At 37.8% G+C, this 19,402-nt stretch overlaps 3 protein-coding genes and 1 pseudogene across 4 annotated transcripts; 3 read left to right on the top strand and 1 right to left on the bottom strand.

The window, feature by feature from the left end:
- Positions 1-1,090: 1,090 nt before the first annotated feature.
- Positions 1,091-4,854, bottom strand: LOC137748081 (ent-kaurene oxidase-like; annotated as a pseudogene).
- A 4,247-nt stretch (positions 4,855-9,101) lies between these two features.
- On the top strand, positions 9,102-12,090 carry LOC137739168 (putative thylakoidal processing peptidase 2, chloroplastic). 2 transcript variants are annotated; one of them, XR_015956587.1, is made up of 7 exons: positions 9,102-10,231; positions 10,508-10,576; positions 10,694-10,762; positions 10,890-10,976; positions 11,089-11,156; positions 11,279-11,464; positions 11,524-12,090. XR_015956587.1 is itself a non-coding variant. In XM_068478686.2 (7 exons), the coding sequence occupies exons 1-6, from the start codon at positions 9,530-9,532 to the stop codon at positions 11,397-11,399; spliced, it is 1,116 nt and encodes a 371-aa protein (XP_068334787.1). In that variant the 5' UTR covers positions 9,208-9,529; the 3' UTR covers positions 11,400-11,430; positions 11,489-11,700. The 2 variants fall into 2 exon arrangements, 1 of the variants encoding a protein (XP_068334787.1); XM_068478686.2 differs by having other exon boundaries at positions 9,208-10,231; positions 11,279-11,430; positions 11,489-11,700.
- Positions 12,091-12,603: 513 nt separating this feature from the next.
- LOC137739174 (signal peptidase I) lies at positions 12,604-14,652 on the top strand. Its single transcript, XM_068478701.2, has 3 exons — positions 12,604-12,861; positions 12,975-13,286; positions 13,650-14,652. The coding sequence occupies exons 1-3, from the start codon at positions 12,745-12,747 to the stop codon at positions 14,394-14,396; spliced, it is 1,176 nt and encodes a 391-aa protein (XP_068334802.1). The 5' UTR covers positions 12,604-12,744; the 3' UTR covers positions 14,397-14,652.
- Positions 14,653-15,355: 703 nt separating this feature from the next.
- Positions 15,356-18,267, top strand: LOC137742022 (serpin-ZX). The gene is made up of 2 exons (XM_068481756.2): positions 15,356-16,232; positions 17,257-18,267. The coding sequence occupies exons 1-2, from the start codon at positions 15,843-15,845 to the stop codon at positions 18,031-18,033; spliced, it is 1,167 nt and encodes a 388-aa protein (XP_068337857.1). The 5' UTR covers positions 15,356-15,842; the 3' UTR covers positions 18,034-18,267.
- The last annotated feature ends 1,135 nt before the right edge of the window (positions 18,268-19,402 follow it).

Raw genomic sequence — 19,402 nt, 5'->3', positions numbered from 1 at the left:
ACAGAATAATACATGGCTTCCGTTTCACTTCAATCTCTAACAACTCTGATAATATATATAGGTATGTATCATCTGATAATAATATGTTTCTAAATGCTCAAGGTAATCATTATCTTGAATTGGTCAAAACTCCAAAAGACTCCAAAACAAAACTGTCGAACACTCTAATGTTTTAGCATATTTAATCACATGTATTAAACGTTAGCCCATTTTATCAACTATATTTTTCTCTCAAATGAGGCATAAATAAATAAATAAATATATATATATATTATGGTCCTTTATAACCAAATATATCTCAGGATACTAAACCTATTTAGAAACATTTTTATTTTATTTTTTATTTTAAGTTTTACATATAATAAAATAAACGATTAAATGGGTACCCGTTTATAACCGCGGGTAATACCCATAACTACCAATTTAAATTTCACTGTAAATGATTATACCCATAACCATTTATTTATCTAAACGGTTATTCATGACCGGAACTGTCAAATTTAAATGGATGGATAACCGCGGTTACTTATAACCAATGAGTATTTGCCCATCCCTAGATGGAGGTGAATTTTGGATTGGATGAGTGATCTGGCCATGGCAAAAAAAATCATGGGTGGACCTGCTCTAATGGGAGGAACATACGAAACTAATGACGCACAGGTCCAATATTAACTCTAGGTTCAAATACTTGTATCCTAAATGCAGTATAAGATGGAGTCAAATATAGATGGGAGAAATTTTGTCATGTACTCGAAATATGATTCGGTATATTACATGTCATAATATTATTAAAGAGATTTTTTTTAAGTGTTCCTGCACTTGTTTAACACACATAGTGGTTCGTGTTCCGAATTCATTGAAAAATTTCTCCATATATGGATTATCAAAGATAAAAAACAATATAGCTTAACAATTAAATATGACGCCAGGAAAGGAAGCAAAGCACATATCCTTGAGATTTTCGAGTTGCTTGAGCAATTTTCAAGAAAAAATTGTTTATGGCAACAATTATTTTCTTAATAGATTATAATTATATGATCAGTACACAGATCGCAGAAACGATGATGCATGTTTGAGAGAGGCTTTAATTATTATTTTCACACTAATTTCTGGGTTTGATGACTGCATGCAAGGCATGGAGTTTGTGATTGGTGAAGATAGCGGTATCTTCTTCTTCGTCTCCTTCTCCTAGTCTCCACTCAAACTCCTGCACCAACCTTCCGATAGTTGTGCATACTATTAGCATTGCCTGAAGAGAACCGGCACACGCCCTCTTTCCAGCTCCAAATGCCATTGTCTTCTGCAATTCCATTGGATCCCATTTTTCCTTCTCCAGAAATCTCTCTGGCTTCCATTCTTCTGGCATTTCCCATTTGTTTTTGTCCATGTTACACCCGTACAAGTTTACAGCAATCTGCACATACAAGAAAGATTAATCTCATAATGGAATGTATGTATGTATTCTATCAATTACCTGTGTTCCAACAGGGATATAGTAACCTCCTAATTGGGTATCTTCATCAACATATTTTGTAAGAGCTACTGGAACTGGACTGTGCTTCCTCAAAGTTTCGTGGAAAACAGCATTCAGGTATGGCAGCTGGGACAAGTGTTCCTCACTAACCTTGTCGCATCCACAAGCATTTTGGATTTCTTCGTGCAGACGTTCCTGTAATTATACATTTTAAACACCCGGTCAATATCTATATGTGTCAGCTAGTGAAAAGAGAGTAATGTTAGGGAAACTAAAATTTTAAATAAAATTTGTAAACCAAATAATATGTCATCCATAAAAATAAACACGTTAATCAATACTTAAGTAATAATTCAATCATCAACAATTACATCATTAGGTTAACAAATTTAATCTATCTAACATTATATAAAAATAAAAAAAATCATAAATCTAACTGTTATTTTATTTTCGATCAGAAAACGCAGGCAGTCAAGTCCGAGTCCAATCGACGTCGAGATCGTCGGATTTCCCAACAAAACATACCGGAGAGCTCACTGTTCTAACTGTTATTTCACTATCAGTAAAGAGGTGTTTGTTTATGATTTGATTTTCAAAAAGTGTGTCTCATCTCAATAATATTATTCAAGAAAATTAAACTAATTAATAAGTAAAAAAATTACAAATTAAAGTATCATTTGCATATAAAATTTAAAATTAGGTATCAATTACTGAGACAATAACCTGTCGTTTTGGATGCTTAGCAAGTTCATACATAGCCCATTCCATTGTTACCACTGTAGTATCCGCTGCCTCAAGAATCGATTCCCAAACAGAAACGGTTATTTACTCCGTTGTAACCGTTTCTCCTTCACAAAGCAAGCAGTCCAGAAAACAATTTACCTCCTGTTTCATTAATCCACCCAAGTAATTATATAAACAATCAATTTTTTTTTTTTTTAATTATTACAAGCAATGATGAGAGTGAGAAGAGTTTGATGAATCCGAGTGCAGTCGGATTAGTAAAAAGACCCTAACCCTCTGAGACAATCGACCACGTGCATATAAAAAACCAATGAATAACTAAACAAAACCTTTCCAAATTAAATTAAGAATAATTAGCATATCGTTATTAAATTTGAAAGCAAGAAATGAATTGAAGGAGCAACCTCTCCGGAAGCAATTCGTTTCATTGACTCCTTAATCAGGACACTCATTACTGCCTTCCTGCGGAAACAGATATTCTGGATTTTCATTTCCAAGTTCTTGCTGGGAATCCATCTCAGATAAGGAAAGAAGTCCCTCCAATCAGTTTCAGTGGCACCCTTGAGCACATCAGCTACAAGAATCTCGTAGATCTCATTTCTTGACAAAGTAGTTCCAAGCTTCTCCACATAAATTGATCCTTCTACGTTCTTTCCCAAGGCCTGGTAAATTTGATCAAGATAATCAATTAACTTAACTGTAATGTCTTGAAGAAAATAAACTCACCTGCTTCAACGAAAGTCCGAAGAGTTCGGGCTCGAACACTTTCTTGAAATTCACAGCTTCATTAGGAGACTTTTTTACATGAGCATGCAATTGGCTTGACACAGTGTCTCTCAAGGTATATCTGTGGTTCCGGTGCCGCTTCTGTGTAATATATATATACCTCTACAGCCACATCTGCGGTATTGAGGACAACCACAGTGGAAGCACCAGTCCTGATGGAATAGATTGGTCCGTACGTTTCAGCCCAATTTGTAAATGTCTTGTAGGGCTTCTTCTCCTTCATCTGCAACAAATTCCCCACCACCGGCAACCCAGGTACCACTGCAAAAACATTGGCAAAAATAAAAGTTGAATCTTTAGGATCCCAATATATCATTCAAAAAATGAGAGAGTACTTTCTATTTTGGGCTGGCTAGTATTGAGCTTTTGAGCTCCCTTTCTGATCAGCAAGCAAATCGGTTTTACAAGGGTGAGTTCTAGTCGCTGAGTTTATATCAATTTAATTTGATATGACTGAGAAAAAAAATAATTTTGCATGTGCTTATAAGTAATTAGGTTATTCCTCATATTGTCAATTGATTTTAAGGATTTGTTATTAGCACTCCAAAAATCTCATTCTACACTCCTTACAAATTTGGAATATTAAATGAGATTTTTGGAATGCTAATAACAATTTCCTTGATTTTATGGTAGAACTTCAACTTTCTTCATACTTGAAAGCGGATTTGAAAGCGCAGTTGAGCTAGAGTGCATGACGGAATGAACATTGTATATAGAGGGCCGGGTAAACGAACATTTGTGCTATCTACATGCATAAGTGAAAGCGCTTCATACCATACAAGAAAAGCTGGCAATAGCTACTGACTTTGTTGTATAGAATGAACGTTTAGTTTGCATTTTGGAAGGGCAAGTTCTACCCAGGATTCCTACGTTGACGCAGATAAACTGAAAAGGGAAAGAGGACATGGAAATGAAGGCAAAGAAATAGAAGTAGTTACCTGGGACAGGAGGAGGTTTGGCGTATGGTCCTGTCTTTTTTGTGAAGATGAATTCTTTGATGAAATATTGGAAGAAGAGCAAAGAAAAAGTACCCACTACAACAATGGTGGAAAATGAAGTTTTTATTGCTTGAAAATCGTGAAGGATGTGTTCTAATCCTTTTCCATCGAGAAAGGCATCCTTTTTTTGGCCTTTCGACCTTCCATTGAGATCATGGATATAATAGTCAAGTAATATTTCATATGAATCCAATTTATTGTTGCAGGAACAATTTGAGTTCTGCTTATTTTGTCAACGGAAAGATTCTTGAGTGTTAATGGTTCTCACTGGATGTTGATGGTTAACCCAATAATTAAATACAATTAGTGATTTAACAATTTTTTTAAAGCGTAATGCTGGAGAGACTAAATCTGTAAACTAAAATTTTATAAGTTTAATGGTAATAAACGGGACTCGTGTAGACTAAGACCTGGTTTGGTACTGAGGTGATTCTGAAAAAAGCTGCTATCAAAAAAAGCTGGGAGCTGTTTTTGTGTTTGGTAAACACTCAGCTTCAGCTTTTTTTCACAGTTTTGGATGAAAAAAAGCCAAAAATAAGAAGCTACAAAACCTAGCTTTGAAAAACTGGCTTTTTTTCACATCTGTTTTACATAAGAGTTTACCAAACACTCTAATACTGCTTTTTTTTTTTTTTCAAAAGCACTTTTACAAAAAAGTTTACCAAACACTCTGCTGCTTTATTTCACAGCTGTTTATTCTCACAGCACAGCAGAAGCAGCTTTTTTTCAAAGCACAGCAATACCAAACCAGCCCTTAGTAGCTTGCTAAGAAGTCTTAGCGAGTCCCCTCGACAGCGTCGGTACTACTAAGACCTTCGCTTCCTCTCCTTCACATCCCAACACCTGCTTCATTTCTTTCCTAATAACGGGTTTCTTCCCTAATTCCCTCGCCAGCGTACAGACTATGTGATTACACCTGCGTGTAGAAAATCAGGAAGATGGAAATCATGGCCTTGCTGGTCCTCAAGTGAAATCCAGACGAATTTGACCCGATCACCAACGCCTCTGATATCAGCCACTTCGGCTACTTCCAAAGGTCTAGGGTTCAGGAGTTCATCGTCTTCGTCAGTCGCACTGCCGCCAGAGGCAACCCGCCCCCAGCGCTAGTCCGTCAAGCACGAAGGGTCTTTTGGTATCTGACATGAATATGAAGAATGGTTTGTGGATAGGACTACAGGGATCGAAACAGTTGGAATTTTTGTCAAACCAAGAGAGATTGAAGGAGGAAAAGGACGGCAGAGCGGGGATTGAAGCTTGTCAAAGAAGAGAAGGAAAGGAATTCTCTGGATGCGAAGAAGATAAAGAAAAGGAAAAGGAAAGTAGAGAGAGGGGAAGAGAGTAGTCAGCAAAAAAAAAAAAGTGACATTAATAATAATAAAATACTAATAAATTGATTAGAAAATAACAAAAGGATTATTTGTATATGAAAATAATTTAGTCTGTAGGTTAGTCTGATACTGTATCAAACGTTTCTTTATTCTTATACTACTTAGTCCATGCGAAGTCAATCCAACTTAGTCTTTGAAGTTAGTCCAGTGCAACAAACGCACCCTAAATGACATAGAAGTTGATGATTAGATTATTAAATGTATTTTATTAATTTTTAATTAGTTTAATCATTTATTATAACTAATGTTGAGCTGATTGATGCAATTATCTTACTTTTTTCTTTTTTTTCAATCAAGGAAGGTGAATAGATTACTGATTAAATTTTAAATGTCCTTTATTAAATTTTAATTAGTTTAATAATTTATTTTATAAAATAATAAAATAATAAAATAATAGTTTAATTTGACATATCGGTTGGGAAATAAAACTTTAAAAGATGTCAAAGTGCCACATAAGCTGTCAAAAATTTTATATTCAAAATTTTACATCTCTTTTGGAGATGGTCTAAGAGCATCTTCAAATGAGAATTCAAATTGCTAACTTGGTAATTTGACATATTGTTAATATTTTCCTTCCACTCAATATGCCAAAATTTATTGCTTTATTTATGTTGTTTTTAAACAAAAATAATAAAAGTTGGGTTATTGTTGATTTAAAAATAATAAAATAATACTTAAATATGCTAGCATTTAAAGTAAGGTAAGTGGAATGTCTTTGAAAATATTAAAAATAAAATTTGAAAGCAGCGTCAAATTTGATATCTCTTTGTCCATATCAGCTTAACCTTATTTTTCATATCATCTTTGACATCTCGGTTGAAGTAAATGGTACGTCATTTGTTTCTGTTATATGACCATGTGGTATTTTTGACATCTCTTTTGGAGATAATCTAAACAAATTATTAGTTTAACCGCTGTAAAATTTAATCCATGGGGTAAGTACATAAACTATTTTAAGGAATTTGAGAGACTTGAACACACAAGTATCTGCATATTCTTCGTCTCCGTCCCCCAGCCGCCAATCGACCAACGACGATGCACCCTATTAACATAGGCTCCCAAAGCAGCATATCAAATTGATCCCAAACACTCCACAAACCCTGGGGGCCCATGAAGAATTTCAATGAGGCTCCTGTAATTCGAGTGAAAGCCCAAAGACTTTCTAATCGGACCTTAATTTTTAATTTTCACAGAGTATGTACTTTACATTGAACCATGAGTCTCATCATAATAAGTCTCGACTATTAATAATTAGACATCAAACTTCCAATATACATATATATAGCAATGGGTAGGCGTTGACTGAGATGGGAGACTACATTGCATAGTGGGGCCTTTTTTTTTGTTTTTTTTTTTTCTTTCGAAGAAGAAGATCAGCTGGTGGACTCCCACATCAATCTACTTTTTTGAGGTTAAGAAGACTTACAAAACATTTCAGCATCTTCTGACCATTATTGTGTGATTCATCAGCATCATAAATCAAATACAGAATGTACCATATAAAATACAGACCAAAAGTCGTCTCCAATTACTGAACTTTCCCGTTGTGGTTTGGACAGTTTTTGGATAGACCAACAGTATAATTAAACTAAAAACTGAAATAATTGGTGGTTGATGCTTCCGCAGCCTCAAAAATGGAGGCTGGAGTTGTCATTCATCTTTTCAATCATTGACTCGTTATAAGCCAATCCCTTTCCCTATTCGTCGCGTGCTCAAACGACCATATGTCATGTCCTTTTCCCTGTCTTCTGGAATTTTACAATTCCCTCGAATAGTGCGAGTTACACAACGAAACATTAAATTATGTTTCAATATAACACACAGCCACGTGGCTGTATAGTGATGTGTATTAATTTCCCATTATGATACTATTTATTGGAAAAGGATCCTCCTCCAATCTTTTTTCTAGAGATATGAGAGATTCATAAATTATGTTCATTTAGCATACATTGTGCGGTTAAAAATTTAAAATTAAATATAAATAGTACTTAATTTATAATGAATGAACATGATTTCTGGATTCCCTGATCCCCAGATCCCTAGGAAAATGATCTGGTGAATATCATTTTCCATATTTATTGAAGAGAAATGCTAATGGACCTTATTAAAAGTGAGATTCTTGGTTACCTTATGATTTTATTACAAAATTTAATAATGTTGGCATTGAAATTGTTGTTAAACTATGAGGTGATAGAGACTTAATGAAAAATTTGACTTTTGAAAGAGTTTCCTTAATATTCATCTTTATTGAATAACGAGATAAACTTACTTATCTACCATTAAGTCACGTAAAGATATACCTATGAAGATATATACAAGAAATTTTCAATGTATCAACACGTCTACTCATGCACTACAAGTTACGATTTTATATCAAATTCATCATAACTGCATATTTTTATATTAAATTTAGTAAATTGTTATTAACATTTTAAAAATCTCATTCTACATTTCAAAATTTTTATATTAGGAAAGAAAAATACACTTGTGAGGAATGTAGAAGAAGATTTTTGAAATGTCAAAAACATTTTCCTAAATTTATGTGAAATTTCTTGAAATTAAGTTGAAATCGAGTTTCGTTGGACGAGTTGATCATCGGCGGATATTGTTTAATTTGTTTCACATTGGGTTAACCTAATCAGGCTAATCAAGCTAATGTGGCTGACATAAGCGCTTCCGTCATCACCTGCCTCGATTACAAACGCACTCAGTCGGCGTGAATCAGTCAACTTTCAAATTGTCAAAAGGCCCCTTTTATTTTCCCTGTTTTTCTACTTTTACCCCCATTTTGTCTTTTTGTTTATGCATTATAGTTTGAAAGACATTAATCCTACTCAGATTTATAGCTTTAAATTCCCATAATACCCTTAACGGTTTCAATTACGCATGAAACTTGGTAGGGCCATCATCGTCTTCTACCACATTAATTTTTTATTTTTCAGGAAGGTTGCACGAACGTGTTCATGGAGAAGGGCCATTCACAGTCAAAGTCAACAAAGAAATGGAAAGCGACTTGGGGAGGGTCCCCTTGCTCTCCTCTAGAATTGTCGAAAGACCAAATTATCCTCGGAATTATGTGGATTTTATTTTCCGTCGCAACTAATATTATCTTTCCAATTGACTATTTAGATTAAATTATAGTTTTGACTTGTAAAGTAAGAAGTTTTAGGTTTAATTATTACTAAAGTTAAATTTGAACTTTATTATTGCTAGCTTATTGTGAGGCTGAACCCATCATCTTTCCTTAATGTAGATAATATCGTTTGTTAAAAAAAATTAACACAATAGAAAATTAAAATGAACTTTTTCTAGCATAAGTTATTAAAAGAATTTACTCACGTCATGCAAATCCTAAACTTGATCCTCTCTCTTTAGTATACGTGAATTAATAGTAGCAATATATAATATATTAAAAAAAATTCAAAAAAGAATGCCTCTAGCAAAATTCGAGCTCACGCAAAAGTATAAAACCATCAAACATGTTTGATGAATCCAAAAAATAAATTTAAAAAATGTTGAAAATTAAAAAGGTAAAATAAGATAAGAAGATAATGATTTACTCAAATATTCGAAAAAATAGAGATTAACCACATCCTTCCTTTGTGAGTAGATTATTTTACCAATTTAATTTTTCACTTTTTGTTTAAATCATTATTATCTAATGGTAAAATCCGATGCCGTATAAAGATGTGTCACAATTCACAGAAAGGAGACAACAAAGGCACAATCGTAAATAAGGAAAGAAGCGAAGACCATTTTCGTCTACAAAACCAGCCGCCGTTCTAATAAAACCTATTATTTGTCCCAATTGCAGCCCACTCTGCGATTTTCTGGCGATTCCAAATCCAACTGCTCGTGACTCGTGAGTCGTGACTCGCGAGCTTCACTCGCTCCCTCTCTCACTCTCTCTCTCTCCGGCAAACCACCTCCGAGCTTCCCCCACAGACCCTAATTTTCCCAATCCCCAATTCCCTCCTATTCTGTAACCCCACCTTTCAATTCAACCTTCCCGCCGCCGATTCACCGTCGTCAACCTCCGCAATGGCATTTATCGCTTGCTAGGGTTTCCTAGATCGATCCGGTCACTCTCCGACAGCGCACTGCACCCCTACCTCACCAACCTAATCAAATTCGTACTTATGGCTATCCGCGTAACCCTCAGCTTTTCCGGCTATGTGGCCCAAAACTTAGCATCCTCTGCAAGCCTCCGCGCGGGGAACTGCCGAGGATTTCAGGAATGCTGGGTTCGGTCTCGGGTATTCGGATCCAACCAGAAGCCCGATCGCGACCCCTCCGTCCCCGTCCGCAATTACCAGACCCAATTCTCCCGCTCGAAGCCTTCATCGGCTGCCGTTAAGCCCTTGTCGTCGTTGTACACCGCTCTCGCTGAGGAGATTCTGGGCGAGAGCTGCAAGAGCCCGATCGTGCTGGGCTTGATCTCGCTTCTGAAGTCAACGGCTATCGCCACCGGCATCTCTTTTGCTCCGGCCTCTTTGGAGATTTCGCCGTTTAAATCCGGTTCGGTCATGCCCTTTTTACAGGTCTCAAAGTGGTTGCCCTGCAACGAGTCCGCCCCGGTGTCGATAATGAAGGAAGTGGATAAAGGTGGAACGTTGTGTGTCGATGAGGTTGCAGAAGCCTCGCTGCTGGCTAAGAAAGACTTGGGCAGGACTGGGTTTTTGTCGCGGTTGTTGAATTGTTGCTCGGAGGACGCTAAGGCTGTGTTCACTGCTGTTACAGTCAGTGTATTGTTTAAGTCCTTCTTGGCTGAGCCCCGATCAATTCCCTCCACTTCAATGTACCCTACTCTCGATGTCGGCGATCGCGTTTTGGCGGAGAAGGTAAGCCATTGTTAGAATTTTTGCCGTGTTTGATTAGTCCAATGTTGGCAATTTGATTGATTGATAGTTATTTTAGTATTGGTTAGTACAAGTAAGAACTGTGAATTTGAATTGGGATATGGAAATTTAGGCTTGCAAGCGTTACTTGGTGAATTGAAATGTGGATAATTTTCTTCTGTTGGTGTTTGAAATTGATTTCGCCTAGTGTCCCTCATGCATTATATTCTCAAGCGGAAGATAGTTCAGCTGATATCTTTTCTTCTTATGATGAATCAGGTTTCATATTTCTTTAAAAACCCCGAGGTTTCAGATATAGTAATTTTCAAGGCACCCCCAATCTTACAGGTAATGTATATAACTAAGTTTTGTAAGAATTTTCGATTACCCTCAGTTACATTTTGTAATAAATTTTTGCAAGCGGTGCTGACATTTTCTTCTTCTGTTTTGTTGTGTACTGTGTAGGAAATCGGTTATAACTCAACCGATGTATTCATCAAAAGAATTGTAGCTAAGGCTGGAGATTGTGTTGAGGTATTATTCTCATTAATCTTCGCAGTTCAAGGTTATAGGTTTATAGCTCAGGCAGTGTGTTCAAAGAATGGAAAAATTATATGCCATGACTTTTGACATGTTATTTGCTTGGATTTCTATTGAACAGGTCCGCGATGGGAAATTGCTGATCAATGGTCTTGTTCAGAACGAAAATTACATATTGGAGCCGCTCGATTATGAAATGGATCCAGTGGTAGGCGTCCTCTTCTGGCTTCTCATTCATTTCCTTTCCTTCAGTTGATTTGCATATAGAGAGATATTGACGATTGCTTACAAGATTGTTACCTGCTTGCTTGATGTTGCAGCTTATTCCAGAAGGTTCTGTCTTCGTAATGGGAGATAATCGCAACAACAGCTTTGACTCTCATAATTGGTAAGTACTTAGTATTGCACATGAAGATCATAATCCTTCAAACTGAATTGTTATATCCTCTTAACCAAAAAAAGAATTAGCACATGCCTGATATGTTGATGTTGTTTACTTCTTGTTTTCAGGGGCCCGCTTCCTGTCAAAAACATTCTTGGCAGATCAGTATTTCGCTATTGGCCTCCCTCCAAGGTGTCCAACACCATGTTTGAACCACAAGGACCAAGTAATGCCGTTGCGATTTCTTGACCAGTTGCCCTGTGTTTGCAGGAAGGAGTACCTCAAAATACATTCTTATTCTTTTTATCAAGATAGTGAGTGTTTGCAGGAAGGAGTACCTCAAAATACATTCTTATTCTTTTTATCAAGATAGTGAATTTATTTTCACCACTCTTTTGGCTCGTTTTCGAGCACTTTGAACATGCTTCGGATGGATTAACTTATCCATCAATCTGAATCTTGTATGAAATTTAATCTTACTCTAAACAAGAGTGGCGAGGAAAAGAAAGAAAGGTGGAGCTAAAGTTTCCATTTTGTATGATTCATCAAATTATTTTGTTCTTATGTGTTGTGGGAGGTTCAGCTGCCATACATGAGGTTTCAGCACCTGTGAGGAACCAAACATCCGAAGGACGGAGAAGATTTATCTGGAAATACAGCACCTCTCGAGCCGGATGCAGGTCTGATCGCCTTAGATGCCGATGGATGTTATTCTCATTGTACGATACAATGAGACGGAGACGGTTAACGGATGTTCGCCGCAGATGGTTCTTTGCGGTAATGCTGAAAGCTAGCCCATGAATGAAACTTGGCCCCCCGTCTTAACTGTTGCCTGTAGGCTTTAGGCTTTGCTTGCTTCCTTTGAAGCACATCTCTGTAAAATGACGTCTTTGGAGTTTTTCTGTTCCATTTTATAAGACGCATTCTTCTTCTGGGTAAATCGTTTTTCGTTAATAATTCAAATCAAACTCTGCTCGTGATTTGAATTATTTCACTTCAAGTCAGCCCAACTTAACTTCAACTTATAATTCAATATTATAGTTTTTTAACCCTTTTTGTTTGAGCATTGAAAAGATTCTAATCTAGTTATGGAATTCTTGTCGATATGTCACCGACAAAAAGACATCATGTTTACTATTGAAGAATGAACCGTTTGATAGAGAATGGATAAGTTATGAAATAAAAATTATTTGATAATCATTTCGCTTATTGAGTCAAAAAATTTATTAAACAGTTAGAAGGCTTATCAAGTTCAAATTTTATCCCTGCTTAATAAAAATAAATAAAAGATAGTGCTATTCTTGTTAATTATTCGTCATTGATTTTTTTTCTATTCATTCAATTTGATGACCAAAAATTAATATAAGTATGTTACACGTGAACATATGTGCATGGATAACATTACCCAAAATAAAACTAATAATAGCAACCAAATGAAAAAAGAAAGTGACAGATAATAAATGGAACCGTCTGATCATCATTGGAACCCAAAACGCAAACACGGCGGTGGTGGTGGGTCAGCTGGTGAGAGAGTGGCACGCGATCCCTTCGGCTTAAGTCCGTCGTTGACGAATCAATACATACACAAAAGACGATGAGGACCGGCGGCGCCACCGTCTCCCTCCTCCTCCTCCTCTACCTTCAGTATCCACTTCAATTCATTCTCGCTTTCAATTCTTCCTTTCTCAACGACGACACCCAAATCCTGCAGGTACTGTCTCTCTCTCCCTCTATCTCTCTCTCCGCTCGATCTCGTCTCTCTCTCTCTCTCTCTCTGTGACTATTAATTTCTACTTTTCTTTTCCATTTTTGTGAAATTTGAAGGACGTGTTGAAGCAAATCTCGGCCAAGCACAAGTGGGATTTGCAGGACGTCAGGGTCTCGAGGCTGGATGTGGACAGGGTCCGATTCGGGAGCGCCCAGCGGTACGAATTTCGGGTCGGATTCGGGAAGATCCACGTTGGCGTCTTGTTCTCGGACGACGTTGCCTCCTGGAACAAGTTCAGGAAACCCAGAACGCATTTGAGCTCTCTCGTTCAGGACCTCAGCTCCATGGCGGTTGTCGATACCTTCGAATTGGAGGGTCCGTTTGAGTTGCGGGTCGGCGGCGCTCACGAGCTCTCGCTTTCATTGCCGGTACGCTCAAATTACGGAATTCAACGCTTAATTGAACTTGAATTTCAGAATTCTGTTAATTTTCTTGATTGGTTCCCATCAGTTTACAAATGATTGGATCAAAAGTAGGACTTTTTTTCACTAAATTGTCACTAAACCGGCACTAAACGAACACAGAAAAACTTGTTTATTTGGGCTGTTTATTGAACCATGTATTGAGAATTCGAAGAAAGTTCTATTTGTGCATATTTCACAAGTGTTTCAGAAGTGTTGTTGATTAGTGCTCACTTGTTGCTCGTTTGGAGTTTTCGGACAATTTCATACACAAATAGCTCGAGCAATTTAGGCAGCGTTGAACACATTATTTGCGTTTATATATTGTAGATGAACGCTACATATAGTGGGTTGAAAAGGATTCTTGTTGGTGAAGGCATAACTGTGGAGGTAAGCAGAGCGATCGAAGTCTCCGTGTTTCATGCATCTGATCTTGGTTTATCAGCAAATGGCAGTGGTACTGCTAAGAAGGAGAGAAGTGAGTTTTGGCCCATTGGGCATTCGTACTGTGCACCATTAGTTCCAATTCGTGTTTTAGGGCCGGCAAAGTTGGTTGCATACAAGACTCGAAATCATAATGCTCACATTGAAACTAATTTTATATCCAAGGAGATAGTTGAATTGTTGGCAGAGAAGTGCTACAGAAGTCAAGCATACAAGAAGCGGCCTTGCCCCATTGGTTCTTTAAGTTTGAGGATCTCCATGCTGGAAAGGATTTGGAAAGGCTTTCTTGGGGATAGAATGCGCCAAAACCGTTCGTCGGGATTTGTTGAAGGAAAAATCAAAGCCTCAACTATGGTCCGCTTCAAGGTTGAGCTGGAAAGGGATTTTCGGAGGATTGGTGCGCTCCATGACAAGGAAAGGTGGAGAACTAGGCCAGCCGTTGAACGGGTTGGGTTTGAAGTTTTGGCGAGAGTTGAGTTAGAGAGGGTTAAGCCTCTCTTTGTTAAAAAGATTAGGCCCTTTGTTGTAGCCGATTCAGTTGCATGGAGTAGTTTGACGTCAAATATTTCCTTTACCAAGTCCGGACCTTTCCTTGTCCCTCCAGAGGCGTTAACACTGGATGTGAAGTGGTAGAGTAAACTTGTTGTAAAGTATTCTTGTTTGAGAATGTTTTGCAGATTAAGGCAACAATGCGTTGTTTGTGCCCTTGCTCTTCTTCGATATGATGGATGAAACAGTACATGTCAATTGTTAGGTAACACGCTCGATTGCTCCTGTAAATAAATTGTTAATTAAGAACAAACGTTATACATATTGATGACTTGATACTATTATCATCTTATTTTGCTTTCGAATATATAATCTGATAGAGTCAGGATTTTTGCTGGACTGTTGCCTCTCCGATCGCTTGAGTCTCATTTTCATTGCATAATCTTTTTCCTTTATGAGTTTTCGGTTTCGGTTTCAGTTTTGGTGGAGACTGACACCATATATGTTTGCATGAGAATGGCTAGTCTAGAATAATAAGCAACTATAATAGGGAAATGATTCCCGCACTTTGGAGAAGTTTTCTCCGGAGTGCGGAAATCATTTTCCCTTATCGTATTGCCCTTCATTTTTAAGTTTGATATCATGTATTCGTGTGTTATAAAATGCGTTGTTTTCGTAAGATGGGTTCTCTTAATAATGTAGATGATTATTGCTTTTCATTACAATATATACTAATCAACCCTTTAATCCTAGCAAACCCTAATTAGGCTTTAACCATTTCGACCTTCCCATTGTAATCACCTTTCTTAACCACTTCCACCTTTTTGTACTTGTACCAAGGTGCACTTCATTTTTAACTGAACTATTTCTTCAACGTGTGTGACTGTGCTTAGTAGAATCGCTTTTGGTTATATACAAACGTTTTCATTCTAAAAGCACTTCAAAACAAGTCTTTCAGTAGTTTCGTATTTCAAATTGAACTCGAGTAAATTTGTAAGCATAGACAACCTCAATGTACCTGAATTGATCTGTTCTCTGAACAATTTCATGTTCTTCACCTGCTTCTTCGTCATGGATCTCATGCAACTCCTCGTTATTCTCAGGAAATCGAAGTTTTCAGTTTTCTGATGGCAACCACACAAACCTAAACAGGAAACAATCAAGAACAAAATTAATCAACGTCTAATTAAGCATTTACGACAAAAAGCACCTGCCTCCTAACTCAGACGCTGTTATTTTCTTTAAATATTACCGTTTGACACGTCTGCATAAATCTGAGATTAATTACCTGTAGGATACATAAGAGGGGCCTGATCCAAACCACAAAAGTAACACAAAAAATAAGGCCCAATATAGCGAATTTTTTACGCGGCTAAGCCCAATACAGCTCACTTCTTACGAGGTCGTTGCGATCCGCGCGAATCCAACTGCTCCCTCTACTGTCTTCTTCCCCCACTTGGCTTCGCATCGATTCGTTTGAACCTGAAACCGACCACCGACACCGACTTTCCGAAACCTTAGTCCTTACGTCTCGTATAACCCCGAAACGAACTTCCGAACAATCTTCTCGCTGCCGGAAGCACGGCAAACATGGATCTGCGAGAAAGCATCATCAACCAAACCGACGTCGCACTGGGGCTGACGAAGAAGCTGCTTCAGACCGAAGGCAAGCAATCGAACCTTGTGTACTCGCCGCTGTCCATCCACGTGGTGCTGAGCCTGATCGCTTCCGGGTCAAAGGGTCCGACCCAGGACCAGCTGCTCTCGTTCCTCAAGTCAAAGTCCTCCGATCACCTCAACTCCTTCGCCGCCGAGCTCGTATCCGTGATCTTCTCCGATGGGTCCCCCAGCGGCGGCCCCCAGCTGGCGTTTGCGAATGGGGTTTGGGTGGACAAGCCTCTCCCTCTCAAACCTTCTTTCAAACAGGTGGTGGACACTTCTTACAAGGCCGCTCTGGCCCAAGTCGATTTCCAGACCAATGTAAGCTCCCAAACCCTCTGTCCTGTCGTTTTGATTGTTTTTTCGATGCTGCTCATGATCAAAGTCCTCAATTTTTTCGATTTAATTAGAGATGTTTGTTCCTTTTTAGCTGCGAGTGTTGAACCTTAATTGTATGCCTGCTGATGCTCTTTGATTCTTGCTCCAGTTTGTAGCATTTCAACTAATTATTTCCTTTCAGTAATCATTACTGTTTGTGCTTGTGATTGTGCATACCTTAGCCGTTACGGGATCGTATCGTAGTTTTGTTGTACATTGCTGTTTGTAGTGGTAATTGGTTAAGAGAAAAGAGTCCAAAGGCCCTTGAGATCACACAGCTTCTGGTCCATCAGGTTCATATTTTTTTTTTTGGATCATCTTGGATTTATGATTGAGAATTGAGTTTTTTTCCGCATTTTCCCTTGAACTTGTACTCCACTGCCGATTTCCCTTTGAACATTTTGACTAAATTCTGTGCACGGCCTCACATTTCATGTACCAGTCTTACCGAATAACTAATCACGATTGATGACCGGAATGTGACTATTTTGGATTGAAAATTTGGATGGAATGGGGGCAATCACAATGGTAGGGGAAAAATTGGCTATTTTATTAGTTCTAGAGAGAAATTGACCAAAATAAAAGCTTAGGGGAAAATCGTCTGTTGGGTACAGGTTCAGGGGGAAATTGGCTGAATACTCATGCGATTAATTATTGCGGTAAATTATTAAAATTCTGAATAGGGTAAAGTTTTTACGTTTCTCTAATTGGCGGGATTGGCAAGGAACATAGTCCTGCTGGTTACTGCTGAACAATCTATTAATTCCAGTGTTTGTGTGTGTGTGTGTGTGTGTGTGAAGCATGATAGAATTAGAATGGTACATTTCCTAGAATTGCTTTGCCTTTGTTCTGCCTTTTCATGTAGTTGTTGTAGCTAATGTTCGTCACTAGGTTTTTAGTATTGAAGTAATATGTAGGCTGATATCATTGTTTTTCTAACTACTTGTAACGGTTGTTGGTGCTCAAGGCTGCTGAAGTGGCGTCGGGAGTGAATTCATGGGCTGAAAAGAAGACAAGCGGCCTTATCAAGGAGTTACTTCCTCCCGGGTCAGTTGACAGCTCAACCAGGCTCATATTTGCTAATGCATTATACTTCAAGGGAGCTTGGAATGAAAAGTTTGATGCATCGATTACAAAAGAGCATGACTTCCACCTTCTCGATGGGAGCACAGTTAAGGCACCCTTCATGACCAGCAAGAAGAAGCAGTATGTAAGTGCCTATGACGGTTTCTCAGTCTTGGGGCTTCCTTACAAACAAGGTGAAGACAAGCGGCGCTTTTCCATGAACATCTTCCTTCCGGAGGCGAAAGATGGGCTGCCAGCTTTGGTTGACAAACTTGGTTCTGAGTCTGGCTTTTTGGATCGCCATCTTCCCAAAAGACAAGTTGCAGTGGGCGACTTCAGAATCCCAAAGTTTAAGATCTCATTCGGGTTTGAAGCTTCCAATGTCCTTAAGGGTCTGGGACTGGTGCTGCCTTTCGATGGTGAAGGAGGTTTGACAGAGATGGTGGACTCGCCTGAGGGAAAGAACCTATACGTTTCCAGCATATTCCACAAGTCGTTCATCGAAGTGAATGAAGAAGGCACAGAAGCTGCAGCTGCTTCTGCCGGTGTTATACAACTAAGGAGTATTCCCATGACAGTTGACTTTGTGGCTGATCGTCCATTCCTCTTCCTGATCAGGGAAGAAATGACCGGAACAGTTCTGTTCATCGGGCACGTGCTCAACCCTCTTGCCGGCTGAGTGTTATATGATTATATCCCCTGTAAAAGACGTGTGTACGTAGAATAATACGAGACTTTAGTATTTCATATGTATGAGCATCGTATAAATGTGCTGTATTGTATAAGTACCTAATCACCTGTACTTGCAGCAGTTGTTTCTCCCATGTGGCGATTGTTGTTCGTTCTGCCCCGGCTTTGTAGAAAGGTGGTGTTATTCACACTTTTTGTACTTTGTGCATTTCTGTTAATTTTCGATTGTTGGATCAAATGAATTACAAGAAAATAAAAGAACAAAAATTATGTGGTGTGTGGAGGTAAAAAGTTTGCTGCAAGAATCTTAAAAAGTAACTGCGTTAGATTTTGCTCCAAGTCTTCCGTTAATCCCATGTACTTCATTTTTTTTTTTTCAAGGTCTCTTTTTATGTTTTCGTAATTCTTTCTCTACTCTTTTTCCCTTGAGTCTCCGTCTTATAATGACATCTTTTAATTGAAGTACAAATTTTCGGTTCACCTATCCAAATCACTCTTTGTGGAATTTTGATTTTGAATACTTGTTTTGTGCTGCTCATTCGTTTGACTAAAAGAGGTTTAATTCACTTCAATTTTGGTTTAGTGGTAACTACTAGTCCTAAGTTGACAATTACAGTATCTTAGTTTCAGACAACTTCATTTGTGGGCACATGCCTCTAGTCCAAGATTCGTTTAGAATTTTCACAATTTCTATATCAAATCGCTTCAGAATTGTTATCAGTACCTTAAAAATAACAATTAACTACACATTTTCTTTTCTTTTCTTTTTAGATTTGCATAAAAAATCTTTGAAATTGTCGATAACAACTTCCAAACTCTTTAACATAGCATCGGATGAGTATCCCTAACTGTAGCATGATATGTATACCGATGCTCTTTGCTCGAGACAATTTAGTGTATGAACAATATACTACGTGTTTTTGCGATCACACGCAAAAATTAAGACCATTTGTATAATACTTAAAGCCCATCTGCGGTCCCATCACATAGAAAGAAGACCTCATACAGTGGATTGTGGACAAGAAATTCTCTATTGACTTTAAATGGAGCCCATATAACAATAAAAAGAATTTTCCCCAACAATTGTCGCAATAGTAATCCAACTTTATCATTCACGTAGAAATTTAAAATTCTTTTTTTGACACGTTGTTGATTTGAAATACTGGAAATCATTTTCAATAAATAGTTCTTGTTTGAGTCATTTTCGCATGATTTGAAAGTATTTATTTTGGTTTTCAGCTGCGATTACCAACGTAAGATACTTCGTATGTGAAAACATGGTTATCTTAAAGAGAAACGTTACCAAAACTTTTTAAAATTAGAACTATCATCTCATATTTTTATATAATTTTCATATT

The sequence above is a fragment of the Pyrus communis genome, chromosome 15 (genome assembly GCF_041283825.1).
Source record: "Pyrus communis isolate YQ-2024b chromosome 15, ASM4128382v1, whole genome shotgun sequence".
NCBI classification, from domain to species: Eukaryota; Viridiplantae; Streptophyta; class Magnoliopsida; order Rosales; family Rosaceae; genus Pyrus; species Pyrus communis.
The sequence above is the reverse complement of the archived record's forward strand: the minus strand, read 5'-3'. Positions and strand labels throughout refer to the sequence as shown.

Coding starts and splice junctions, on each gene's coding strand:
- LOC137739168 (XM_068478686.2), top strand. CDS start 9,530: ATGGCTATCCGCGTAACCCTCAGCTTTTCCGGCTATGTGGCCCAAAAC. Junction 10,577..10,693: donor AGGCACCCCCAATCTTACAG/GTAATGTATATA, acceptor TGTACTGTGTAG/GAAATCGGTTATAACTCAAC. Junction 10,977..11,088: donor ATTATGAAATGGATCCAGTG/GTAGGCGTCCTC, acceptor TTGATGTTGCAG/CTTATTCCAGAAGGTTCTGT.
- LOC137739174 (XM_068478701.2), top strand. CDS start 12,745: ATGAGGACCGGCGGCGCCACCGTCTCCCTCCTCCTCCTCCTCTACCTT. Junction 12,862..12,974: donor ACGACACCCAAATCCTGCAG/GTACTGTCTCTC, acceptor TGAAATTTGAAG/GACGTGTTGAAGCAAATCTC. Junction 13,287..13,649: donor AGCTCTCGCTTTCATTGCCG/GTACGCTCAAAT, acceptor TATATATTGTAG/ATGAACGCTACATATAGTGG.
- LOC137742022 (XM_068481756.2), top strand. CDS start 15,843: ATGGATCTGCGAGAAAGCATCATCAACCAAACCGACGTCGCACTGGGG. Junction 16,233..17,256: donor AAGTCGATTTCCAGACCAAT/GTAAGCTCCCAA, acceptor TTGGTGCTCAAG/GCTGCTGAAGTGGCGTCGGG.